This window comes from Psammomys obesus, unplaced genomic scaffold (genome assembly GCF_907164565.1).
Source record: "Psammomys obesus unplaced genomic scaffold, mPsaObe1.curated_primary_1811, whole genome shotgun sequence".
Classification (NCBI taxonomy): Eukaryota; Metazoa; Chordata; class Mammalia; order Rodentia; family Muridae; genus Psammomys; species Psammomys obesus.
Genome location: NW_026596131.1, coordinates 4443178 through 4460680, shown reverse-complemented (window position 1 = coordinate 4460680; position 17503 = coordinate 4443178). Strand labels below are relative to the sequence as shown.

The following is a 17503-nucleotide window of genomic DNA, read 5'->3' as shown; positions in this document are numbered from 1 at the left end:
TGTGTGTGTGTGTGTGTGTGTGTGTGTGTGTGTGTGTGTGTGTGTGTATCTCCAGTTCCAATTCTTTTTCGGTTTCCAGGCACACACACATATAGGTAACATGTTCAAGTGCATGAAAATAAATAACATTTTAAATGTAAAATATACACCAACAATGCTCCAGAAATAAAAATCTAACTCATTATCCATCCTGTCTTTTAAGTGGCAATGTTAACAGGTTTTTAATAGGGTTAATATGGGATTACCTTTATATCTTTGCATCTCAAATTTCAATGAGTAACTCACCTATAAACAGTATAACAACTAAAATTTAAATCATCTTAACTTACAATACTCATAAATAATTTCTTTCTATCCTAGATTTATTATGATTTCTGTAGGCTAACTTTTTAAAAATTACACCAAATTATGTTTATCTTTATATAACAACCCTGATTCTGGAATCATGAAATTATAAAAGATATATTCCAAATTATTTCAAAAATACTGGCGATAAAGACTTGAATAAGGCCCTGCCAGTCCCTACAGCATGGAAGTTGGCATATCCCCTCAGGTTCAAAGTGCAGTTCATATCAGATGTCCACACTACCTGCAACACATCGAAGACCGTATTTTACTAGATTAGCAAAGATTATTTCTTCAAAGAATCCTTCAGCAAATAATTCAAAGAATATATAAGTAAAATACAGATGACTGTTAGATAGTGGAGGTAGGTAGATGAGATAGATGGAAAATAGATGATTGATGGGCAGATGGATAGATAGGTAGAGTTAGGCAGGCAGACAGATGACAATTCCAAGAATAACAACAAATGCATAAAAGCAACCTACTTAGTCCTGACTGTGAGGATTATGTGGTCCTGAAGCCAAGGCAATCAGAGCAGTTGCTGAGGGGGCAGGGAGCAGTAGAACTGGGGGAAGCTTCCTAGAGAAAGAGTGGGATCAAGGCATGTCCAAACCCCAGAGATCACGTCCTGAGATTAGCAGGAATAGGATCACTCCCCCGCTACCCCTGGTCCCGCTTTGGGGCCTGCATGACCTGGTGCATGTAGCCCTAAGCCCTGAGCCCTGTGCCCCCACCTTTGCAGCCCTCTGGAGGAGGTCACACAGCCTAATAGCCAGGTTAAACTTCCTCTCACCTTATAATGTAAAGTCCAGCAGCACCTGGAATTCCTCCTTATGCAAATGAGGCATTCCCAGCACCTGGCTCACCCTGAAAGCCCCTCCTTCCCCAAAAGGTTTAAACAGCATTTACACCACCACCCTAATTAAAGAGCTGTCTCATTGAAGCCTGTCTCCAGCAAGTCTGTTTCTTACAGCACTCACTACCCTTTACTCCTGGGCTTTCTTGCCTCGATTTCCCTCTCTGAATCCACCAATTGTGATTTGCAGGTGATCATGCCACTATAGGCAGGAAAGCGGAGCCTGGACTGCAAATTATCAGTAGAGAGAAAAAGAACAGAAGTCAGGAAAGAATTCAGAAATAGAAAAAGAAAAAAGCCATCAATCAAGCTAGGAGAATGGGGAAGACAGGTGAGCCTATAAAACTGAAAGGGATAAAGAAATTCTTGAGAGTAAACGCTTGTAGAGATCTACCTATTGGTAAAAGTTGGCATGATTTCTGAGATGTAGACAGGCATTGATATCAAGTCAGTTTCCTCTGCATTAAGATCTATATTTAGTGAGCAAATATTTGTGCATATAGTGTCATTAACTTTTTAAATTAAGAAGCAAAATGTATGGTGTCAGCTATTATTTGATTATTTACCTTGAATTAAATTTTGAGCATACATTGTTTTGCACACAATTCTATACTTAAATGAGGAATTTTTAAGTACATCACATCAAAAGGAAATACAAAATAAGGAGGGAGGAGGGTAAAATACAGGATGGGTATCTGAAAAAGTCAACTACATCTACCTAAAAAAATACACCATATTGTCTGCTTGTTTTTTTGTCAACTTGACAGAAGGTAGTTATCCGAAGTGGGGAAACTCAGCTGAGAAAATGCCTCCATAATATCCAGTTCTAAGATATTTTATTTTAATTAGTTATTGCTAGAGGAGGGCCTGACCCATGGTGGGTGGTACCATCCCTCACCTGTGTGGTTCTGGGTTACATAAGAGAACCCATATGATCTGAGAACTATATATAATCTGAGCAAGCCATGAGAGCAAGCCAGTAAGCAGTACTTGTTCATAGTCTCTGTATCAGCTCTTGCCTCCAGGTCCAGGCCCTGTTAAGTTCCTGTACTAACTTCCTTCAACAATGGACTATGATATGAAAGCACAAGTCAAATAAATCCTACCCTCCCCAACTTGCTTTGGCTATGGTGTTTCATCAAAGCAATAAAAACTCAAACTAAGACAGCTAGAATACACAAGTCTGTGTATAAATATACATATATAGTTTAATTTTCTCATCTGGGCTGACAATGTTTTCTCCAATAGACAAAAACCATCTAACAAAACCCAATGCAAAGCACTAGAATTCCTCTTTTATCCAAGACACACCCAAACATTACAGATTACTGCTATTACCCATCAATGGCCTCCCTGGCCTCCAGAGGTGTATGTGCTGTACGCTGAAAACACCATATGCTTTAGGCCAGAGGCTCCTGATCTGGAACTGACGTAAATGCCTCCTCCCCAGAACTAGTTTTCATGACACTGGAAGGAGCCATGCAAGCTTCCAAAGAAGGAGAGCAACCAGCAGCCCTACACAGCTATGACACTGATGAACCACAACATAGCATGATAATGCTAAGGGTATAGTACTAGTGAAACTACCTTGATGGTAACTAACAGCTCTCTAATTGGACTTAAAACCCCACTCAACAAAAGGGAAAACACACATGGCACTGAAAACCTAGCCAACTACCCATGGCTAGTAAAGTCGTGGATGTTGGAGAACCTACAACCACCACTTTACTAAACCAGCATGATCCCTAGCTACGTTCTAAATACCTGTCCTTATGCCTAGAGGTAAGTGCAGTCCTGATCCCTCATCAAAACAAAAACAAAAACAATAAACAAAAAACCACCTCTTTGTAACAGCAATCATTACAGAAAACTACAACCAATCAAAATGCAGAGTTGTAAAGACAAGCCCCAAGAAAATATGAATTTGAAAGATGGGAAGGAAGAGTATATGGCAGGGTGTAGAGAGGAAACAAAAGGAGGAAAATAATGTAATTACATTATAACCTAAAAACTAAAAGAAATAAAGAAAAGAAAGCCTACAGTCATGAATGAAGTACCTAAGGACAAGAACATTTGGCCAAAGTCATCTTTTGAAAGACTATAAAAAATATTACATGAAAGAGCCGAAAGGATAAAAACAGGTAGAGCCCTAATACTGAGATTAAAAAAATACGGAAGAAAGGAGACAGATGCAAACTCCTGTTTTACAGGCTGTGGAAGGGGAACTTAGTGCTATGCAACAGAACCAGGGGTAGGTTTGGTGGCGGCAGGAAATGAAAGGCTACCTGGGTACACGAAATATTTTCCCCCACTGGGAGTTCATGCTTGACAATTGGAGGACTAGGTTGCACTTCTTAAAAGGACGTTATTTATAAGTAGAAATTACTATGGGCATTAGAGTAGGAACTCAGTTCTTAATCATGGGAAAACTTGCATTTGACAGAAATAGAGCAAGAGATGACAGAAAGAACAACTGACAAGTAATTGGAAGAGTTCAGAAATGAGGCAACAATGGCCTGGACTCAACTGATAGCTGCAGAAACAGAAGGGAAGGGAAGAGATCCAGGAAAAGATACAGAGAAGCAAAAGAATAATGAGACAAACTGGAATTAGGAGAAAGTTTTTTAAAAAGTGAGAAAGTTGTGAAAAGCACATGATCTTGGCATAAAGAACCGTAGATGCGATTTCAGTATGTCTTAGAAAGCGTGGGCATTTACTACAGCCTCTATGAGATCAATAACATAAAAATGAGGGCTGGAGGACCACTGGCGCTGCAGCTGCCTATACTTAGTCACTAGCACAGTAAAACACAACACTTAAGACTGGAGATAACGCTTTAGCATCTGTTTAAAAATAGAAAGTTTTAGCTATGCCACTCCTATTAGAAATGTACTGCCAATGTCCAAAGATGTAAATTGCCTACACAAAATTATAATAAATGAGCATAAAACAAAATAAGACTCAACAAAAGAGCAAAAATGCTGAATGCACAATACAATAGAGGACCTCATTCTCCTGACAGACTTCAGGCAAGTCTTGAACTCCACCTGGCTTAGTTATTAACTCAGAAACTGTTCACTAGCTTTGTGCAGACTGATGAGTCCTGAATCCAGGCCTACTCTTTCCATGATTCTCTACATTTATTATTAAATATGACAAAGCTGAATGTACATTTTAAAATTCAACTTCCAGAATGCTTTAAAGTTTCAAAAACAGAATAAAATTTCCGATAGTGACCTCTTAGATTCAATGTGCGCTTTTATTTCCAAATTTATAAAATTTAAAATTCTACTGTAAAACAGATTTCTACATGTATATTATTTGATTAATAAAGTATACAAATTTCAACTTTAAATTGATCTTATACCTTTTTAAAAGATTTATTTATTTATTATGCCTGTACTCCAGGAGAGGGCACCTGATCTCCTTACACATGGTTGTGAGCCCCCATGTGGTTGCTGAGAATTGAACTCATGGCCTCTGGAAGAATAACCAGTCCTCTTAACCTCTGATCCAGCTCTCCAGTCCTAGTTTATGAATTTTTAGAATATAAAAATTTAGGTTCAGGATGATAAAAATATATTTCAGATTTAAATTTTGATTTTGTCAAGAACTTTGAATATCAAATAGATATTGTATACACATGCCCAAGTTAACATTATTCACAATAGCCAAAAAATAGAATCAGCCAAATTATTCAATAAATGAATGAATAAATACAATATAGCACATGCACAAGACAGTATTCAGACATGAAACTGTTTTGGCACATGCCACAATATAAATAAACTGTAAATGGAGTAAGGAAAGCACTATAGGATTAAACACTGTAGATTTCACTTATGTAAAATACCTAAAATAGTCAAATTCATAAAAACAGAATATATGGGGAGCTTTAATGAAGGGGACAAATGAATGAGGAGTTATTGTTTTATGGGTACAGTGTCTGACTTAGAAAAAATAAAGACTGAATATGAAGGGCAGAGATTCTCTGCATTTATTACCACTATCTATACCAAAGTCTACGCATGCATTCCTAAATTCAACTTTCAGAATGCTTCAAAAGTTTCAAAACCAAAATAAAATTTTTCTGACAGTGACCTCGTAGACCCAAAGTGCACTTTTCTTTCCAAATACATAAAATTAAAAATTCTACTGTGAAACAGATTTAACCACTAATATTATTTAATTAACAAAGTATGCCAATGAGGGCAAAGATGGCTGTAGAACAATGTAAACTTCTTAATACTACAGAACTTTACACATACATGTTTAAAACACAAAACTTGGTTCGGTATATTTTGTCATAATAAATGAAAGAACGAAGAGAAAACCACAATAATTAATTTAGATACAAAACGTGAAAAATCAAAGAAAACATAAGTTTAAAAATGGATCCAAGAGATAAATAAGCAACTTTAATAGGAAAGAGCTACAGAACTACAAATTATAATGTGACAGTTTTCAAATGAGAAGGAATGTCAAGTTTGCTGATCCCGAGTGCCCACGGGCGGAGGGTGACACACAGCCCCTGTGTGGAAGCACAGGTAGTTATCTCCACCTGAAAAATGAATCACAGCAAAAGCAAACAGATTCTCCAATACACGTACCCCAAAATGGGAGCGGGGGGGCCTCAAGCCATGATCTCAGCCAACATCAAGTTGCAAATCCTAATTGAATATTTTAATGAGATAAAATTTTTAAAAAATGAGATTATGCCAGCATGAATGGCCAATTGTAAAAGTGACACACTTGAAAGTAGGTATATTTTTGTATATGCTTATGTACATTTTTTTACACAATTTATAAGTTTAGTCCTTGGTAGAAATTTTGATCAAAAACATTCATAAACCAATATCTTGGAGTAGCAATTCTCAAAAATCAACAAACTCCTGAGCCTCACTCTGATTTTTGGTATGCCAGCAAGATCAAGTCTATTTTTAAAAAACATGATCTTTGCCTTTGCAGTCTCTAGAGATGACATGATCTGAAATCACAATAGGATAAATGCAAAAGCATACAGAACCCAGCTACCTTCTGTTAAGCCAGAGGTTAAAACTGGCAAAAGTGAAAAGCAATGGTTTATGCCATTCAATTTCTTTTCTTTTATAAAATCTAGTTTGCTTATATAAATAATATAAACCTATATTTATATTTAGTACTTAAAATACAAGTTCTTAAAATACTGTTATTTATGTTCACATGTAATGGTTTTATTTTATTTTAAATGAATTCATAAATCGAAGTTTTGTAAAAAATTATAAAAACCCAAGTATGACAGCAGACACCTGTACTATTAGCATCCAGGATGCTGACGCAGTGGGTTTTAAGTCTGATGCTATTCTTGACTATAAACTGAAACCTTCTCTCAAAAACCCAGAACAACACCCGACATGATCAACACACAGAGAAACAGCATGTGTCAGGCCACCCTGTTAGGATTAGCTGATAGTGAAAGGTACCAACTTTACCACTTTGCAAGCTAGCTTCTGTAGCAAACAGTAAGTAAGCTCACCTTCCTCTCTCTCAGATCCAGTTATCTGCTTTCAGCATTTCCAGATATAAAGGGTTAACAATTAGATATAACTTTTTACTTACTGCTCTGCGCTGCACCTCACAATGCCCCAGATCTGTAAGTAATGTGACTTTGTTCTAGGCAGTGCTGGAAATTGGACCCAAGGCCTTAAACAATTTACTAGGCAAATTCTTTACCATTAAGCTCTATTACCATATGTAAATATGGTATTTGAATGGAAATAGAAATTTTCAGATACAACCAATTTAATATGAATCATACTGGGTTACACAAAGGGTCCTGAATCCAAAGACTCTTCAAAAAAAGGCTATGTGAAGACAATGGCACAGATAACACACAGAACACCAGCTGATGACACAGCACAGGTTGAAGAGCTACAGCTGGAAGCCAAAGAATGTCAAGGACTTGCCTGTCCCCACAAGAAGTTAAAAGAGAAAATAAAGGATCTTTCTCTTACAGCATTTTCAAAGACAACAGTACCTGCTGAACCCTGAGTTTTGTCACAGGGCGGGAGCTGCTTCAGCACACATCTATGTGGTTCCAAATCACACAAATCACAGTCATTTATTAAGGCAGTGCTCAATAACTACCACACCTGTCACCCTAAGGTTTATGTTTGTGTGTTTTAATGAAAATACCTAGCGCTAGACAGACAGTAGAGGCTTGGGAGGTACAGTTTCACCAACATTAGTTTTATTACACAGACAGACACTTTTCTTTTTGTCCTGTCCCTTATACATGTTCAATACCAAGTATGTATAAAGTATTCTTTGGGTTTTTGTTATTACATTTTGGGTTATTGTTGTTACATTTTGAGACAAATGAAAGGAAACCATTTTTATTTATTTTTTTGTGTTTGTTTTTGCTAAGCAGAATGTATAAGTACATAACTGTGACAAAATATTAATCAGTGTCTTTCTTGATAGAAACATTAGTAACAGCTAGGATATATACATTTTATATATTACATATTAATTTTTATTTAGCTATACAGAAAATGAAATAGTGATATTTGCAGGAAAATGATTCTAAATAGGATCATTATATCAATCAAAATAAACCAGACTCAGAAAGATAAATAAACCATGTTTTCTCTCATGTGCAGATCCTAAATGTTAGTGTCTGCATATGCCCATGTATGCAAATATCCATATGTATGCATTTGCATGTGTGTGTGCTGTAGTTAGAAAATAAGTTAATGAACTGGACAGGGTAGCACATGCCTGTGATCCCAGCACTCTGGGAGGCAGAGGCAGGCAGATCTCTGTGAGCTAAAGGCAAGCCTGGTCTACAAAGTGAGTCCAGGAGAGCCAGGGCTACACAGACAAACCCTGTGAAGGAAGGAAGGAAGGAAAGAAGGAAGGAGGGAGGGAGGGAGGGAGGGGAAAGAAGGAAGGAAGGAAGGAAGGAAGGAAGGAAGGAAGGAAGGAAGGAAGGAAGGAAGGAAAAGAAAGAGAAAGAAAGAAAGAAAGAAAGAAAGAAAGAAAGAAAGAAAGAAAGAAAGAAAGAAAGAAAGAAAGAAAGAAAAGGAAGAAGAAAGAGAAAGAAAAGAGGTCTGAGGCTTGTGAGGAAAAAAGAGAACTGGAACACATGTGAGATGAGGGCAGCAGGGGCTTCGAGAGAAGGAAAGAGACAGCAAGAGGGGTACAGGGATGACAGAGAACAGTGGGAAGAGAGACAGAAGAAACTATGCATGAAATAGCATAATGATATTCATTGTTCATATGCTAGTTTAAATAAGAAAATAATGACAATGGAAAACAGCCTTTCTTCAAATTGTAAGTCTGCATATCTTCTGAAATAAGAACTTTGATTTAAAAACTATGATTGCCACCATTATTTAACATTTTATAGAAATTCTAGTCATACGGCACAGTAAAAATCTTTGTAGCAGATTCATAAAGGGTTAAACTGATAAACATTTCTCACAAAAGCGTGTCTTTAAACTATATCTATCTAATCATTCCTTAGTGTGTCTGGGTACCTTGCCCGCGTGTGTGCCTGTGCACCACATGTGTTCAGTGCCCGTGGAAGCCCCCAACCATCTGAAACTGGAGTTGCAGAGAGCTGGAAGCTGAGATGTGGCTGCTGGCAAGAGAACACAGATCCTCTACAAGAGCAACAAGTGCTCCTAACCACTGAGCCATCCCTCCGGCTCCTCAGAGTATGTAACTTTTAACAGTAAACATCAAAAAAATATCATAGATGATATTCTAAAGAAAAGATACTCTCCAAGTCCTGTTTCTATATGAACGAGGAGAGCTAATTCTAAATGTAACCATGAAAGGAGAGGGCTCAGACCATCTGCTCAACACGGAAGACAGACCCCCACACTGAACATCAAGTGTAACTAGAAGCAACACCAGGGAAACTAGCTGGCCATAAACAGTAGAGACCTTCATTGAAGAGAATTTGCATACACAACAGCCAAGACAGATCAAGAGAGAGGAAAAATGACTCAAAAGTGAAACTGGAAAAACAACAGTAGTCATCCACACAAAAACAATGAGAGTAGAGTCCAGTCTTTTACCAACCACAAGAAAGTAACAACTACAGAGATGCAAGACTCGTGTAAAAGCCAAACTTTACAACTGTGAAATGGCCTGCACTTTCAGTGGCAAAAGATTTGTTTAGCAAGACACAAGAAGCAGGACTCGTGTGCCATGCACTGGGGAGGCTTGAATTAAAGGTTAGCCTTTACAACACAGTAAGTACCAAGCCAGCTGAGAAAGAGCTAGACCATGTTTAAACAAAGGAAAGGAAGGGAAGGAGAATGGGAAAAGAAAAACATAGAAAAAGAAGGGGAAGAAAAAGGGGAAAGGTACAGAAACAGGAAAAGGGGAAGTGGAGGAAAGAGAAGTAACAGGAAGGGAAGAGAAAAAATAAAGGAGATAAAGAATGAAGAGAGAAAAAAGAGGGGTGGAGCTGGAGACAGGGGAAATGGGAGGAAGAGAAAACAGAAAATATCAAAGGATGGATAAATCTGATGAAGTTAGGGTTTCCTTCACTGAAAGATCACCTGTCCCTCTGAAGCTCATTAGCTGATGTTATCATCTAGGGACACTGTCCCTCTCCAAAGTTAGGCTCTGATTAGGATTGCTGAGGCCTGCCTCTTACATATGAGAAGCTACCAATGGGCCTTTTTAGAAATTTCTATCCTGTGGCTTACCATCTCCTCACTTGAACAAGCTCTACCTTCGTTTGCTTTCCATTACAGAGACAAAAAGCACCAAGGGGGGAAAAAGGTCTATTTTGCTTCCACTTCTACATTACAGGCTATCATCAAAGGAAGACAGAGCAAGAACCCAAGGCAGGACTCTGGAGGCAGAAACTGATGCAGAAGTCAGGAATGCTGCTGACTGCCTTGCTCTTCATGGCTTACTCAGCCTCTTTCTAACATAACTCAGGATCACCAGACCAGCCCATAGTAAACTGGGCCCTCACATATTTTTAAGAAAACACATCAAAGACTTGCCCATAGCCTAATCTGCTTGGAACAATTTTCTAAACTTTTCCCAAATAACTCTAGACTTTGTCACGTTGACATAAAACTAGGCGGCACAAGCTCTAATTGAGCAATAAAAGAACTTGATCTCTTACTTTCCCAAATACCTATCAGAATGACAAAACCCAAAATAACTAAGACCTGTAAAAGAAAGCTATACTGAAAAAACTGTCAACAAAACTTATTCTTAAAAACAATTCAACTGTCCACGATTACTTTCTGACATTGTGATAAATAGCATAACAAGAGGAGAAAGGAGAAAGGATTATTTCAGTTTATTCTTCCAGGTCATAGTCCCTCATTGAGGGAAGTCAAGGCAGGAACACAGAGGAAATAAAGCAGAGACCATGGAGGAATACTGGTTCCTGGCTCACACACTAGCTCATGCTTAACCATTCTTACATATATCAAACTTACCTACCTAGTGCTGGTGCCACCCATAATGGACTGGGCTTTCCCACATCAATCATAAATCACAATTGCTCACAAACATGGCCACAGGACAATCTCATCTAGACAATTCTTCAGCTGAGGTTTCTTCTCCCCAGGTGACTCTGGTGATTGTGTCAAGTTGACAGTAAAAACTTACCAGGACAATAATATGTATCATGTCATTCATAATATATACAGCATTATAATAGTCAAAATACAATTAGACCAGATACAGCTAGCCTAACAATATACTCAAGATGGTTTTAACAAATGACATAAAAGGAAATTGGTTAGGAGGATTTTTTTTTTGAGTCAAATGAAAATAGTGGGCATGAAAAAAATGGTTGAAATAAAAAGTATAATACATGCAAAAAGCAGAAGAAAATCTATTATAAAATGAGTTGATGAAATAAGCTTTCATAGATAGAAACAAAGAACAGTGAGAAATTACAAGGAGATTAAAAAACACAAAGTAAGAACTGAGAGAAGACCTTTTTAAAAAAATAATTTCCATGAATACATTTCTCATAACAAAAGAACGAAAAAAATTTAAAGGGCTCAAAATAATGACAAGTGCTATTTCTAGAAACATCATAGTGACATTTAACATATGTAAAACCCAGGGCTCTGCTAATGTTTAAAGCTACTTACTCAGTTGGAAAGCACTAGAGACACATTTTTTTTTTCTAGTATGCACCTTACGGGCATGGCCCCATTGTTTTCTACTGGGTAACACTCTAAAGGCACATTGACAGTCTTTTCCTTATAAGCAACTTGGTTTTCCACTGTTTTTTCTGGAAGGTGGGGGCAGTGGTGCTTTACTGCCTGCGACTCCAAGAATTCAAAGGACTTCAAGGGCTCTGGGGAATCTGTCCACTACACTTAGCCACCTGCAGCAAACTCAGAGACTTTCTTCTCTCCAGATTATCACCCAGTGATTTCTGAGGAGTTAGAAGTCAGACAACCCAGCTGCATAAAACGGAGAGACCTAACATCCTGTTGTTGCTCACTCTCTCATTTTAAAAGCTACATCAGAGCCGTTCCAACCACATGCGAATGGAGGCACAGGGATCAATGTCCTTGTGCCCTCACCCTTGCTGCTGCTTACAGACCAAGCAACGCCAGTATTGCAGACCTGCTAGCTGTGGAACAGCTAGCTCCCAGAGTCCTGTGCTTTCTTGGACCTGTCAGATCAGTGTCAACTTCTCCACAGCATTTCTGATGCTGTTATAAGTTGAATCTGAACTGTGTCCCACAGGGTTGTGTTTTGAAAGCCTGGTCTCCAGGTAGCTGTGCTGTTTCAGGAACCTGTGAAGCCTTTTGGACCCCGGCTGACTAGGGGTATGCCTTGGAAGGTTGGTTTCTGTATCCTGGGTCTGTTGGTAATCTCTTTGCTTCTTAGCCGGCTGTTCTGTAAGGAGCCCTCTACCACAGGAACTCCACAGGCCTTCCCTGCGGCCACAGACTAAGACTGCATCAGTCAGCCACAATCAGTCTCTCTTCGCATAGCTTCTACACACTAGTTTGGCACAATGACATAACGGTAAATAATATAAACTCCACAAATCATATTAGCCTCTTGCATTCTTTTCCATCTTCATTTCTGACTTATCTCTTTCCTGTTGTTTTTACAAGGAATGGAAACCAAAAATCCCATCCTCAAACGTTAGTTTCTTAAACTGAGTCTTTACCTTTCACTAATACAACACTATTATTCTTATGTTACATTTTCAAAGATAGTATCAACAATTATCTTGTTGAAACATTGAAAGCTTATAATGTAACTTCAAATATATATCAATTTAATATTTCCAACAACTTACTATTGTTTTCTAATCACAGAAATGAGTAAACTTAATATTTAAAAAGATAAGAAAACATCCAAACTGCTAACGATTTAAGATTTACCCAACTGGCATGCATATGGTGCCTCAGTCAACATGCTCTACTAAGAAATGTGTCAAAGCAGTAACACTTCCAACTTAACACCAACTTTAAATATTTTCAGAAAAACACTTGTATCTTCAGCTTAAAAGAATTTTTTTTTTTTTTTTTTTTGGGTGCTGGGAATTGAACTCAGGTCCTCTGTGAGAGTAGTATGCATTCTTTTTTTTAATTTTATTTTTTTCTTATCAGTTACATTTTATTAACTCTGTATCCCAACTGTATCCCGCCCACTCATTCCCTCCCAATCCCACCCTCCCTCCCTCATCTCTACCCTTTAAAAGAATTTTTTAAATGAAAAAATGATTTCTAAACTAAAAGTTAATGAAAAAAAAAAGATGTGAAGCCACCTCTAAGTAATATGAAGCAAAAGCACCATCTAAGAGTTGAGTCCAACCTCTTAGTGAACATCTAGGGCTGGCCACTGTCACTATATCCTGTAAGAAAATAAAGCTCTTTCTTTAAATGCAGTTACAAATTCACGTAAAGTGCGTATCAGTGCAGCATGAGGACATGGAAAATAAGATCCATGTGAAAAGTCAAAAGGAGAAAGGAAAAGCACTTACTGTGGACTGTGTCTGCACCAAATACTCTCCCTCCATTTTATTCAGACGCACATTTGTGTCCTCCAGCAATTCCTGAATAGTCTCAGTATGCCGCTTTTGAAGCTCAAATTTTTCCTTTTCCATTTCTGCTACAGCATTGTGAAGCTGCACAATGAAGTCAACAGTCTTTCACAACCATGGAATACGTCATTTTGAAATTCAAAATATGTTTTCCAATACTCCTATTTATATCTAAAAAGTAATTTGAACAAGAATCTAAAATCCACAAATAAAAATATCAAAGAGCATACAAAAATTTTCTCTGCTTTTCCTAAACAGAAATGTCAACAGATGAGAAAATACTAAAGAAATTTTCTGTCTTGTATAGAAAGTTAGTAAATCTGGTTGATAATATATATTTCTCAACTAAACAACATTATTAGTAGTCTTCAAAATGCAAACAGAAGTATTAACAATCTTGTTCATTGTTAACAGTAACTCAAGGTCTGCATCATTTATTTCACTTGTTCAATACAAATGTGGAAATGCTTCCTCATCTATGCAAATTCCCAATAAGAAACTTGACATTCCATAAGCAATACAAACAACAAACACAAAGATCATATTTATGAGTGGAATTCACAGAGTAAGGCTGATAACTAGGAAGGACTGTACATCACAAAGGTCTTAATTAATCAATATTTTTTTCTTTAGTTTTTCTTTTTTGTATTAATTACAGTTTATTCATTTTGTATCCCAGCTGTAGCCCCTTCCCTCATTCCCTCCCAATCCACCATCCCTTCCTTATTTCCTCACATGCCCCTCTCCCACTGTTAGGGGAGGTCATCAGGTCTCCTCAGGAAGGGCTACATGGTCTTCCTCTCTGGCCTGGTAAGGCTGCTCCACCATCAGGGGGAGGCAATCTAAGAGCCAGCCCCTGAGTTCATGTCAGAGACAGTCCCTGTTCCCCTTACTAGGATACCCACTTGGACACTGAGCTGCCATGGGCTACACCTGTGCAGGAGTTCTAGGTTATCTCCATGCATGGTCCTTGGTTGGAGTATCAGACTCAGAAAAGACCCCTGTGCCCAGATTTTTTGGTTCTATTGTTCTCCTTGTGGAGCTCCTGTCCCCTTAGGGTCTTTCTATCATCCCCTTCTTTCATAAGATTCCCTGCACTCTGCCCAAAGTTTGATTATGAGTCTCAACATCTGCTTTGATACACTGCTGGGTTGAGTCTTCCAGAGGCCCTCTGTGGTAGGCTCCTGTCCTGTTCCCTGTTTTCTCCTTCTTCCAATTTCCATTCTGTTTGCCTTTCTGAGTGAGGATTACTCATCTTACTCATGGTCCTCCTTCTTGCTTAGCTTTTTTAGGTGTACAGATTTAGTATGTTTATCCTGTATTATATGTCTAATATCCACTTATAAGTGAGTATATATCATATGTGTCTTTCTGCTTCTGGGATACCTCACTCAGGATGATCTTTTCTAGATCCCACTATTTGCCTGCAAATTTCATGATTTCCTTGTTTTAATTGCTGAGTAGTATTTCATTATGTAAATCAGTATTTTTATGTTATGTTGCTTAAATAGATGAAGCTTTAACAAAATCACTGTGAACTATGGTAGAGGAACCAAAGCCAGAAGTGGAGGCCCAGATAGGTTTCACTGGTGAGCTTTAGGATGGAGGCTGAAAGCTGCTCTTAACTGTGCTCTTAACTCCTTCTTTCATCTTTCTGAGAATCTAATTTGCATTCCCTGGATCCATTGCCACTCATGAGATGGGGAAAGCAGGAGTTCAAGAGTAACAGATGCTTTTGACTCACTATCCATGAACAGGGAGAAAGACAAGGGACTAACAAATGCAGTGCCAATTCCCATCTGGCAAGAAGACACTGGAGGAACAGGAGGCTGAGCCATGGTGAGAACCAGAAGCAGAAAGCAAGGGAGACTCAGTACCAGACTGGTAAGAGTCCCAAGAACCTTTCTAGCTCAGCAAGAAGAGCGAGGATACTTAGAAATAGCCATCCAGAAGACCCTTCAGTACTGATTGACTTAAAAATCAAAAATCTTTTTAGACCTTAAAACATGTTCTTAAATCCGAAACAACTTAAGCCTAACTGTCAAACTGTAACTATCTAGTCTTGAACTCCATCACCATAACTGTTCTTGCTGTATGTAGTTTATTGTAAATAAATAAAGCCCATATGCACTTGGAAAAAAAGATAAGAAAAGAGAAGAAAAGAAAAGAGAAGAGAAGAGAAAAGAAAAGAAAATTGGCTTTGCAAATTTCTTACAGGCAGTTTTGACAGCTGTAAGTTGTTGCAGGATATTTGATCCCACTATAAACCCCAGACTGTGAATTGTAGAAACCTGTTTCTAGTTGTGAAGTGGCTCAGCCCTAGCACACACCTTTAATCCAAGAAATTTCTGTTTACTGTGAACAGGTGGTTAAGGAGTGGCTCAGACTTAGCACACACCTTTAATCCAAGAGCTCTCTGTACACAGAATTAAATAATATTAACCCTAGGTCAAGAGGCAGTGCAAGAAACCAGCTGACAGGGAGTAATCAGAAAAAAGGGACATTGAGAGAAGGGTATTTAAGACAATGTGGAGAAGAAGGGGCTTTTGGGTTTTTATTCCTGCGATGTCAGGTGAGCTAACAGGCTTTTTGCTTTTGGCTTTTTCCTTCTGGGATGCTGGCTGAGTAGAAACATCAGCTGGGTGCTTTCTCTGCCTCTCTGAGCTAATAGGTTTTCACCCCAATATATGGCTCCTGGGTTTCCATTTGTAAAATCAAATGATTGAGATTTTGTTTATAAAACAACAGTAAGCACTCCTACAAATCTGACTGCTGAGTCTGTAATTTGGCTGAAGTCTGTGTTTTCACACCAGGGCTACACCTAGTATCAAAAGTGAGCCAAGATGATCACCTAGCTCCAGTATCAACACCTCAGTGCTTTCCCAGTGCATGCAAGCAGAAACTACCCACTGGGGATTTTACTCACATCAAAACAAGTTTGCACCATAAACTTCAGTCAGGCATAGATAATGGTACCTGGCATTTTAAGAGAGAAATGATGCAAATCTCAAATTGAACCATTATTTCTATAGTCATTTTGCTTAAAACTCATTGGCTATCACAAAAAAATGCAAATCATTACTTAATAAAAGTAAAAAATTATGACTTTAAAACAAAAACTATTTCTAGAATATAGACTTTGAGAAGAAAGTCTAGGAGCACTAGCTATTTCTAGTTACTCTTGAATTTTTAATTATTTTCCACACTTGCTGAGTATGTCCCTCTCAGCTGACTTCAGGAGCTTACCTTTTTTTCCCAATTGTTATTCAGAGATTCTGTACTTTGCTCACATATCTTCTTCAGTTCTGCTATCTGGTTTTCTTTAGTTTCTCTGATAACTTGACAGTCACGTATAAGGATCTGAACTGTCAAAAATTATAGAAATATAATTAAACCAGTTCCAGGAACCACATGAGAATTTGATATCTAGGTGTAACATATATTTAATAGATAATTTAATTTTTCAATAAGTCTTACTTGTATAAATCCCCTCTTCTTTCGCTGTGTTTGGCCATTTCTATAGTCACAGATGAGCTTGACTAATTGGTCTTTACTCTCTCCCTGGAACATTTAAACAGCATGCTAGCCTCAAGTATTTCTCCTCTCTGCAGCCTCTGTCTCTTTAAAGAGACCACTCAGCAGTGCAGCTCCATAAGGAGAGCAAGGCTGGGAATCATGCTAAAGTTCTACTCCCCTAAAGGATATGGGCCAAAGGCTCCAACAGGGAAATGGCTCTTTCTGATCCAGCTGCTCTCCAGCTCCATCTCTTCTTTTCCACACCTTAAATCTGCACTGTAAATCTACTACCCAATGCCATCATTTCTCCTCCTTCGTTGTTGAAATGTTTCTACTCATGGAGCGTCAGCTTTTTAAAACACACACCAAATAGATTCCTTCCCTTGCAATGAGAAAAAGAAACTCTTCTAATGTCGACAAAATCAGGTCTCTTTCTCCAATGAACCACTGAGGACATCACATCCACTTCCTTGCCAGTTTCCTCTTTAGTGAGAATATTTCATTATTCAAAGGCATACCAGTGCCATGCAGACAAGTTCTCAGAAGTTGTGGGCTGACTGAATAAAGGATGTTTTCTCCTAATACATTGTTGTTCCTAGGTACTTTCAAGTCATTTTTGACTTTCATGTTATTAAACTAACACTTTTTAAACTATTTAAGCTATTCCCTTCTGTCCTCCAGTTAAAATGTCACACTTTAAGTAAAATTTTCTTTAATATACTTGAATTAGCTAAATAAGAAAC

General features: G+C 38.0%; 1 protein-coding gene across 1 annotated transcript in view; it reads right to left on the bottom strand.

The window, feature by feature from the left end:
• The window catches only part of Cep112 (centrosomal protein 112), a 382050-nt gene that overhangs the window by 315466 nt on the left and 49081 nt on the right, over nucleotides 1–17503 (bottom strand). Inside the window, 2 exon segments of the mRNA XM_055592186.1 lie at nucleotides 13185–13328; nucleotides 16491–16609. Coding sequence (XP_055448161.1) covers nucleotides 13185–13328; nucleotides 16491–16609 — 263 coding nt within the window.